The sequence below is a fragment of the Arachis ipaensis genome, chromosome B05 (assembly GCF_000816755.2).
Source record: "Arachis ipaensis cultivar K30076 chromosome B05, Araip1.1, whole genome shotgun sequence".
Lineage (NCBI taxonomy): Eukaryota > Viridiplantae > Streptophyta > Magnoliopsida > Fabales > Fabaceae > Arachis > Arachis ipaensis.
In genome coordinates, this window is record NC_029789.2 from 129,940,390 (window position 1) to 129,950,877 (window position 10,488).

A 10,488-nucleotide genomic window follows, 5' to 3' on the forward strand; every position below is an offset into this window, starting at 1 on the left:
AACACGAAATTAAATATTTGTATATAATTAAATACTAAAGCACTTTTATACTTTCTTTTTTCATCAAATTTAAAACCAAAAAGACAGTAATTTTACAAGTTTGGTAAAAATATAAACAATACTATTTTTTGTTATTTTTGACAGCAAGAAGGGTGAAGGGTGACTGGGTGAAGAAGTTAGACACTTAGACATAAAACACTTGGCCCCATCCAAATTGAAAAATAAAAAAGAGAAAAAGAATAAAAAGCTTATCCAATTTGCATTTACAGCACCATTTCCACGCACCATCAATTTTTCTTCCATTCGAGCTACAACTGCAACATCTCATAATTTATGCACATCAAAATTTAGAATTGATTATAGCAAAATTACAAAAAGAATTGTGTACACAAACAAATGGTACAAACTGATAATGACTCCACTGCAGATTGCAAAAAACATTTTAAAAGTAAATGGGAAGAAAGAAATTAAAAAAAAAAAAAAGGAAAGGGACAAGACTGAAAAGAATCACAGGACTAAATGAGCAAAAATACTCAACTTGTCTTCCCATCATTTTCTTTATCAGCAAAAATGAACAAAGATTTGTCTTCCCATCATTTTCTTTATCAGCAAAAATGAACAAAGATTTGTCTTCCCATCATTTTCTTTATCAGCAAAAATGAACAAAGATTTGTCTTCCCATCATTTTCTTTATCAGCAAAAATGAACAAATATATGGTTAGCTGTATAATTGTTTCCTATCCTGCTGAGTCTGCACCAACTCTTGATGACTGAGCCTTCTCATGCCTACCCGGTTTCGGCACTTGAGATTGAGAACCAATGATCGGCTTCAGCGCTGCCATTATTTCAGCAAATGTAGGTCTCAACTTTGGATCTCTACCATACAGAAAAGGTATCATATAGTCACACCAATCATGATTGTAGGTTAAGTATTCTAAAGGCCTAAAGCTTAAACATTTGCAAGGGCATCCCTGTATATGCCGAAATATTTTCAACAAATCCCTATAGTCTAGAAGTTTTTAATTAAGTCCATATACTGTACAAATATTTTTCAACCAAGTCTTCTAATTTAAAAATTGTGTAATCAAGTCCCTATCATGCATAAAAATCTTTAGAGAAAACAGAGAGTCGTCATTACAGGGGTTTGTTGAAACTGGCTTGCACATTATAAGGATTTTTTATTACAAGAATGGTTATATTGAAACAAAATTATACCTTATCAAGATCAAATGTGTATTTCCTTTCATGTGATTATTCATATTCGATAGAACAAGCGGTTTTCAGAATGCTATAAGCAAGAGTTCTGATATCTTAGAACAAGGATAAAATGATTGAAGAGTACACTCATGTCTTTCAGGATTGCTTGATAATATCCATGTCTCCATGATAGCAGGGTCCATATCATCTGGAATGACAAGGCGACAATGCTGGAAACCGACAGCACCCACAACTTGCATCGGATTCATTCCACCCCAGGGCTGTTGCAAAGTAGAGAGCTCCCATAATATGACTCCAAAGCTATAAACATCGCACCTGGATATCCAATCACCACTTGTTATAATCATAAAATTATGAACAGCTTAAAAGGGTGGCAACATCAATGAGAAGAACCACGAGACAACAAAGCCAAAGAACAATAGTTATATGTAATAAAAATTCCAATTTATTTTTCTCTATGCTAGATGATTCAGGTTAGAGAGGAACACAGACTATGAAATTCTCCTCCACAAGCAAAATAAAGAAAAAAATTAATGATGAAAACCAATGATAACTGAGCTTACTTTTCATTTGAAGGTTCATTTCTTAACACTTCAGGCGCCATCCACTCGGCCTGCAACATGTTATAAAAAATGAATGTATTGCAATGCCAAACAAAGGCTTAGCAGCAAAACTAAATACGTGCAGAATACCGGAGCTGATCACACATATGAAAGACAGGAGTTTGAGGTAGAGATGAAAAGCATGTAGTTAACTAAGGCCCCGTTTGGCAGTTATCAGAGGACACAGACCTATTTGAAAAGGAGACATAGAGAAATGCACAAAGTTTATCTTCCCTAAGACAAAATTTGTGCAATTATCTCTATCTCCCCTGTCTTTATATTTTTTTTTTCCAAAAAGGCAGAAACTCTTACCAAACAAAAACTTTAGTAAATTTAATTATAACAAGCAAAACTCAACAGTTTCATGTTTAGGCCTCAACAAAATTAAGAAAGATTTGCTCATTTGTTACCAAACACCATTCATTGTAGTAGAGTGAGTTGGTAAAGTCTAGAGAAGAACTGTTGGCTGTGAGAACAGTGCCAGCTACAATAGGACAGCTGTTAGTTACAACTATCATAAGTAACTTAAGAATGAACGGACTGTTGTACATTTTGTACTAGCTTGCACAGCAAGCTACTCTTCTGTATACATAAGCACAGATTAGTGATAAGCTCACTAGTAATGCAGATCATAAATTTCTTATCTTTCTCTCTGAATTCTCTTTTCTTTCTCACTCTGTTTTCTTCCTTCTCTCATTCTCCCAAACCTTATTTAATCGACATTTTCTTGGCCTATAGAACTAGTAATTGTATTATAAATTGAACATAACATAAGCCGAGGCTAAAGATAGGTATTCATCATCACAAAAGAATTAATATAACATCCCAAACATAATGAATTTTTAAACGGCAAGAATCTCCTGGTTTTCCAAATTTTTTGTTAAAAGATAATAGCAAATGCCTCCATTTGTGTATGTTTATATATCTTCAAAAGAATATAAAGCACAACGGAAAAAAAATATGCAGCAAAATGTAGAACAAGAACATGAAAGAATGAATAATGTGGCAGAGGGTATGACACAGTATTTGAGCTTAGAAATGAGGATTATGACAACTTACTGTTCCTGCAGTTGATCTGGAAGAAAGGAATTTACTGTGCTTCATTCATGATAAGCCAAAATCACATACCTATTTGAAAGAAAAAAGAAAGGGTGAAAAAAAAAAAAAATAAACCATATCTACAGCTAGCATTTAGCATGCTATCAACCATATTCTATCTTGTTTGAGATCAATTCATTTTATGTTTATTAGTGCAGTCTGAAGAGTGATTTTTGTGAAAGTAGCTATTATTCACTTCCATCCAAAACTGATTTTGAAGCTTAAAATCCAATGGTGGGTTCAACTAGAAATCAAATATGCTGAGAAAATATTAAATCAACTGTCTCGCAATTATTTCAAATGGACAAACTGAAATCCAAGTATAAAGGAAAATTCATACTAGAGATCTTCAATCTTGTCTTTGCCATGCTGCAACTTAACATGCTTGCGTGCACCTAGCAATAAGTATGCATGGAACAAAGATGAACATGTCAAGAATCCAAAATAACTACCAATGCAAGGTCAATATCAGTTTCATGAAATAAGTTAATCAGCACTTAAGCAGAGTTCAACTTTTGATATTCAAAGATATTCTTCAAGAAGAAATGCAATTTCAAACTGTACAACATTGTTTCACTTTTAATTCTTTATTCTAACCCCAATCATCACTGCAGAGAAAATTTAGAAAACCCAAAGAAACAGGTGTAGAAACAATTGTACTTGGAATTAGAATCCCCAAATCTTTTGTGACAGGTGTAGCTAATAACAGACAACAAAACTCCAAACCATGTTTTAATAATAAAAGCTTTTCAACATGATTTTAAATAAGAACAATATAGTAATCCCTATATAGGATTATTCAACGAGAAATAATGAAATAATTCAATCAAGCATTAACTGCTGAGTAACATTAATTATGAAAATGAACAAAGGTTTTAAGAAAACATTAATTACAACTAAGTAACATTAATTATGAAAATCAACATAATGTACATATTTTCAATTGATTTCTAAGAATTACAGCTGAGTAATATTAATTATGAAAATGAACAAAGGTTTTAAGATAATTCATGTTTGAACCATAGTAGACAAATTCCTAGAAATTCCTTCTTGCACAGCCCTTTTTTTTCCTTGAAAAATCAAGTGTAATCACATACTTTGTATACAGGTTTCTTCAGCTGTGATCAGATTTTGAAAAATAACAAAATGTTGAAATTGTCAGCCAAAAAAAGTGGGGTCATGCATTTAATAGATGTATTTGTTTTAAAGACGGCAGTGAAAATCATATATCTATGTCATTAATCTTGCCACAGCATATCTTTTAGAAGAATTCTAGGAAGATTTAGTCAAATAAAGCACAGTTGCTCATCAGACCAATCATGAGCTCTTAATTACTATCAAGAAATCTCAAGCACAGTTACAACTATGAATATCCGCCGAAACAGGATGCATGATAGCCATGGTCAGAGAGTCAAAAATCAGCCAACAACACAAGTTCAAAATTAATTCAAAAACATAGAGATAACCAAAATCAAGGTGATAGTGAGTTCATGGCATTTCCCAAATCCTCCAACCCAATAGATATAAAATTTACCAAGTTCTGTACAAATTTTGACAACAGAAAATTTATTAATTTGAGTTGATTTATTTCTCCTATTGTCTTTTCAATAAGCCTCTAACAATCATTTCATGAAGATATTTCAGTGTTTGATCATTTTCACCTTTTTTTCAACAGAGCACGGATATTTGTTTCTTAAATTACAGCATCCAGAGGGCAACCATTGTCTTCCATTTCCAACTTTAAGGCCAATGCTTCATCAAGTATACCCTCTTTGCATAGCCCGTTTATCATAACCCTCTTTCCAACCTAAAGTACAAAGATGCTGGAGGTGTAGTACTATTATTGGAGTCCTGTGAAAGTGTTCAACATTGTTGAATGATGGTGATAAAAAAAAATTATTTGGAGAGAAAAATTATGATTGAATGATGATTATCAAAAATTAGGAATTAGAAGAATATGTGCAGGAAAAATTAGTATTTGGAGGCAAAATTAGCGAACATTCAAAATGCTAACTTTTCTTCTAATTTAGAGATGAGAGACAATGATAGCATTATGATTGAAGATCTTTCGAGAAAATGGAAGCAAACACAGAAAATAAAGCCAAGTGAACTTAATAAGAATGAGATAGATAGGTATTTGGAAGATTACGTAACGAAAGATTTTAATTAATTTGATATATTGAGATAGTGGAGAGAAGAAAGACACTCAATTATTGTGTTCTTTCTTGCATTACTAGAGATACATTAGTCATTTATGTTTTTACTGTAGTATCTGTGTCTACTGTATTATATATTGTATTAACTAGACTATATCAAAAGTCACCTGACATTACTATTCAATAATATATAAGACAACAATTAACAATATAATTCAAATTCAATAATATAAAAAATTAGTTACATGTACAATATAATAACTTCTTATAAAATGATTAGGTGAAACTTAACCTATGAAATTTTGCAGGAACTAATACTAGAAAATTAACAATAAATAACAAATTATCATATAATATTAACACAAAAATTATCATATAATATTAGTAAATTTTATATTTACATTTCATAATAAATATTAAATATACTAGCTGTCACTATTTATAGCGCCAACAATTACCAGCACCATCAATTTTTTTTTCTGCTCCAAGGTAGAACCACAACTTCTCAATGACATAAAAGTTAAATTACCTGTGCCTACAAATGGTAGAGCCTGAAAAGAACTCCATTGCAGATTGCATAACGAGAACTGAAAAAATAATAAATAAATAATACTATTCAACTTGTGCTCCCATTTTGTATATCAGTGAAAATGAACAAAAAATTGGTTAACTATATTAAAATTTTCCCTTTCTGTAGAGTCTGAAACAACTCTTGATGACAGAGCCATCTTCTTGTTGATGAACTTGCAATATCCGAAACACATTTTATATTCATATACTCTTACCATACAGCAAAATTATGCCCTTTGCAGTAACAAATGTTTATTTGGAGTACTGTTTACTTAAGTCTAAAACTGTTTTATGCAGCACGAACCACACAAGTTAGCATGGAAGTATAAAAATGAAGAACCTAATTATAATGCAAAGATTGACTTTGAGTTAATAGCAACATCAATATTTTATCTGTTTGAGATGAAGTGATTTTTGTTTGAGTTTCATGAGAAAAGTGATTTTTGAAGTTTAAACCAGTGAGTATGATTCTGAAGAATTCTAGTGTCTCACAATTGATTCCAAAATCAAAGTATAAAGGAAAATTCACACTAGAGAGCTTCAACATTGTTTGGATTAATATAAAGCCAATTAAATTTATACATATAACATGGTGGATTGGTATTTACCCATCTGATTGAAAGTAAATAAATAAATAAATACAATAATTATGCAAAGAAATCCACTAAATAAAATCAACTGCAATTCCAAAGAATTCTATATTGTTTCACTTTTAACACCCCCATCACAACACCACATAACAAAACTCCAAGCCAGTAACTTCTTTTAAAATGCTAATAAACAGAGACTTAAAAGACACTGGAGTATTGTCTAAACAAGAAATAATGAGGTAATTTATCTAAGAATTAACAGAAAAACATTCTCCGAAAAAGTATTTCATAATGTACATATTTTCAGCAGAAGCAATTTCCAAGTAATACAATTGAGTAGCATTAATTAAGAAAATGGCCACAAATTTTGGGATAACTGAACCATATTAACCTTGACTCAATGTTGCTTAGGTTGATGAAAAGAGGGGACATGCATTCGAGAAGGTGGGTTTATTTTAAAGATGGAAGTGAAAACTATATAGCCTAAGAATAAATACTTAATACCTACTTAAATTTCCTTTTACAACAATTCCCAGAGGATCTAATCAAATAAACAATAGCTAATGGTTGCTTATGATAAAACAGTGATAGGAATTATATATATATATATATAGTACCTACAAAGATATGGAAAAATAACTTGCACAACAGAATAGCAGAGAACAAACAACAAAACAAAATTTTCAATCTTTTTAGTTTTGCTTAGTTTGTAGCGTGATAAATATATGATCTCATAGAATAACAGGAAAGAACACTCCATTGCTATAAAGAGATCTTAAACACTAAATCTATAAGCTATATCGAGGAATATCATCTAAAGAATCAATAAAATAGTTGAATTAAAAAGGATAATAGCAATTGCAAAAATCAAAAGTGCAAAATTAATTGATGTTATGGCATTGCCAAAGTCCTCTGACCCAACAGACACAGAATTTACAGAACTATGATACATATTCAGCAACAATGAGATGTAATTTCAATTTGAATTGATGTATATTACCTTTTTTTTATCAATTCAATAAGCCTCTAGCAACCATTTCCCGAAGAAGTTTCTCTGCCATGTCATTCTCATCTTTTTCAAACAAAGCACGAATAATAGTTTCAAAAGTCACAGCATCTGGTAAGCAACCATTGCCTTCCATTTTTGACAAGAGTGCCAATGCTTCTTCAAACAAGCCCTCTTTGCAGATCCCATTGATAATAATATTGTATGTCCTCACATTTGGACGATAGCCTTTAACGGAAACATCTTGAAAAATCTCTTTTGCAACTAAAAGTCTTCCACCTTTGCATAGGCCATCAATAAGTACATTGTACGTGCATATATCTGGATCAATGCCACTCTCTTTCATTTGCTTGAATAACATAAGTGCCTTGTCAACTTGTTGGTTTTTGAACATCCCATCCAACAAGGAATTGTAAGTGACTACATCAGAGGGTGGACCTCTTTCGTGCATCTTGACAAGAAGCTCCAAAGCACAAGAGATTCTCTTCGATTTGCTCAAGCCATCAATAAGAGTGTTGTAAGTTACCGTGTTTGGAACCAAATACTTACGACGCATTTCTTCAAAGAGATTCAAGGCTTCATCGACCCTTTTACTTTTGCACAAGCCATTAATCATGATACTGTAACTTTGAACATTGGGTGACACTCTACTTTGGGCCATTGTGTTGAATATATATTTTGCCTTATTTACCTGATTAACCAAACAATATCCATCCATTAAGCTGGCATAAGTAACCACATCTGGTTTCACACCATGTTTTGCCATTACAGCCAATACACTCTTAGCATCTTTGATCTTTCCTTCCTTGCATAGCCCATCGATCAAAATACTATAGGTACGAACATTTGGAGTAATGTTTCTAAGCACCATATCACTTAACAAATCCATGGCTTCCTTATATTGACCCTCAAGACACAATCCAAAAATGAGAGAATTGTATGTGATAACATTAGGAGAAACTCCCTTAGCAAGCATTTCAGAAAATAAATGAAAAGCCTGACTTACAAGTGTATCCTTGCAGAGGCTATCAATAATTGCGCTGTACATGAAGACATCAGGAGCAATGCCATACCGTGGGATGTTTCTCAACACTTGAATAGCAGCCGATGTGTGTCCGGTCTTACAGAGCCCATTGATCAACGTCCCATAAGTGACTTGGTTGAAGTGAAATCCATGAGCCAGCACTCTGTCATGAAAGCGCACTGCTTTTTCAACACTACCACAGAGACAGAGACCTTTCAGGATTGTTGTCAATGTTATGGTATCAGGCTGAAAACCCATCCTGAAAATCTTGGCCAATACAGAGAAAGCAAGCGTCATACGACCCATGCCGCAACAACAATTAATTACGATGCTCAAAGTAACTACGCTGGGCGCGATTCCGCTGATTTGCAATTGCTGAAAAAGGGAAACGGCGGCGTGGAAATGCTTTGTCTTGGAAAGGGATCCCAAAATCTGGTTAAATTGGATGATGGGAGGAGTACGACGCATAGAGAGCATGCGAGTGAAGGAATCAACAGCTTCATCAAGCGATTGGGGATGAGAGTGAGAGTGTAGGGATGAAGTTGAATGGAAGCAAAGACGGAGAGCAGAGTGGGAAACAGAATTTGGGATTTGAAGAGCATACCTTAACATTATTGGTGAGAATGAGAACAATGATAACATTCTTGCAATGAAGGAGAGTATGGTAAAAAGGAAGAGTGCTTTCCATCCGAGAGAGTGAGGGTAGAGTTAAGCCCCATTTTGCTAACCGAGATTCATGAGTTGACGAGTTGCACTGATTTAGTCTTTCAGATTTCGATTGTAATAAATTAGTCTCTCAAATTTAAAAAAATACACCACGTTAGTCCTTAGCCTATTTTCAGTCACCGGAAGACTAACGCCGTTAGCGATGTGGCCAAATATTGCCACGCTGGACACGAGGAAACGGCATCGTTTGTAAATTGGCGCTAAAAAACCCCTTTGAGCGACGTCGTTTCTATGCGATGAAAAACAAAACGTTGGTCTTTCCCTCTTTTGTCTCCACTCTTCGTCTTCAACTCCTCCATGAGTGACGTAGAGGAAAAATGTCTCTCTTCCGTTACTCACTCAAAATAGGAACGAGTAACTGCAATAGGATTCCCGGAGACTACTGGATCACGAGTGAACATTGTACAATTGTCTGAGGAGGTGCTTTGCCGCTACAAGGAGCTTCTGTTTCGTCACCGAGGTTAGTGAAGATTTTAAAATTTTATTTTTTCAAATTTTAGGGAATGCGTTGATGGTTGTTGATCATAGTTTATTGCTTTGTATATTATTTTTCCCTGAGGTTTGTAGTGGAATTTGGGCTAGGGTTTTATTTTGATGTTGTCTGCAACTATTTTTTTGGGGTTTGTATTCATGCTCTGTTCCGATGGTGGATAAATGTGTGTTATTTTGATATATGTTTCTGTCATGTATGAATGTAGTTGATGAAAACTATCTTAAAGGGATCATTGTGTGGAACTGGTGCTGAAAAGAGATTTTTTTGAATCATGCAGATGGATGTGCACTTAGATATTATGTTCCACCATGGGGGAAAGTTTCAGAAAGATGAAAACGGGATGACTATATATTCTCCTGATAAGAAGGCATGCGTTGGTGACATTGATGTAGATACTTTAGATGTTTTTTGGGTTAGAAATTATTATAAAGAACTAGGATATGATAGGATAGGAGAATGTTGGTGGCATGTGCCCGGGAGGAGTTTAGACATTGGGTTAAGAGCTCTGAATTGTGATGATGAGTTGAGAGAGATGTGTTTCATGGTGAAAAGAATGATGGGCTGGTTGATGTTTACTTTGAGCATGCAGTTTCAACACCAGAAATTCTTTAGGGAAATGAGATTGTGGAGTATATTGAGGGGTGACCATGATGATTTGAGAGAGGTTAGTGATGAAGCTGAGAATGAACGCCTACAAGACAAGACCCCAAACCAAGCTAATATACCCACTGTCCCTGCTGATGAGACTCCATTCACCAACAACAATGAACCAATGCATAATACCTCACCACCCAAGACCACAGAACCAACAGATCCTGGTGCTAATAACCCAACACCCCAAAACAATAATCCCACTACCACATCCAACTCTAATCCTAGCCAAGCTACTACTGCAAAGCCTGTTACCAATACTCCTCCAGTTCCCCCAAAAACTAAACCCAATTCAAATGCCAACCCAAATCCGAAATCCAATAATACATCATTACATAAGGCCACTGCCAACCC

At 34.1% G+C, this 10,488-nt stretch overlaps 1 protein-coding gene across 16 annotated transcripts in view; it reads right to left on the reverse strand.

Annotated features, from left to right (window-relative positions):
• The window catches only part of LOC107644127 (pentatricopeptide repeat-containing protein At1g62930, chloroplastic), a 49,245-nt gene extending 40,256 nt beyond the window's left edge, over positions 1-8,989 (reverse strand). For 2 of the 16 annotated variants that reach the window (XR_002347153.1, XR_002347156.1), the window contains exons 1-4: positions 7,235-8,974; positions 5,604-5,661; positions 4,580-4,769; positions 3,259-3,313 (exon numbers count right to left, since the gene is read on the reverse strand). Coding sequence is in view for 4 of the 16 variants with exons in the window: in XM_021102753.1 (XP_020958412.1) it covers positions 7,336-7,351; positions 7,408-8,906 (1,515 nt within the window). In the remaining 12 variants the exon portion in view is untranslated. Of the gene's footprint in view, positions 1-322; positions 877-1,215; positions 1,534-1,781; positions 1,832-2,879; positions 2,949-3,254; positions 3,314-4,579; positions 4,770-5,603; positions 5,662-7,234 lie in introns of those variants that run through there. The other 14 variants (XR_002347154.1, XR_002347157.1, XR_002347152.1 and 11 more) reach the window with 13 other exon arrangements.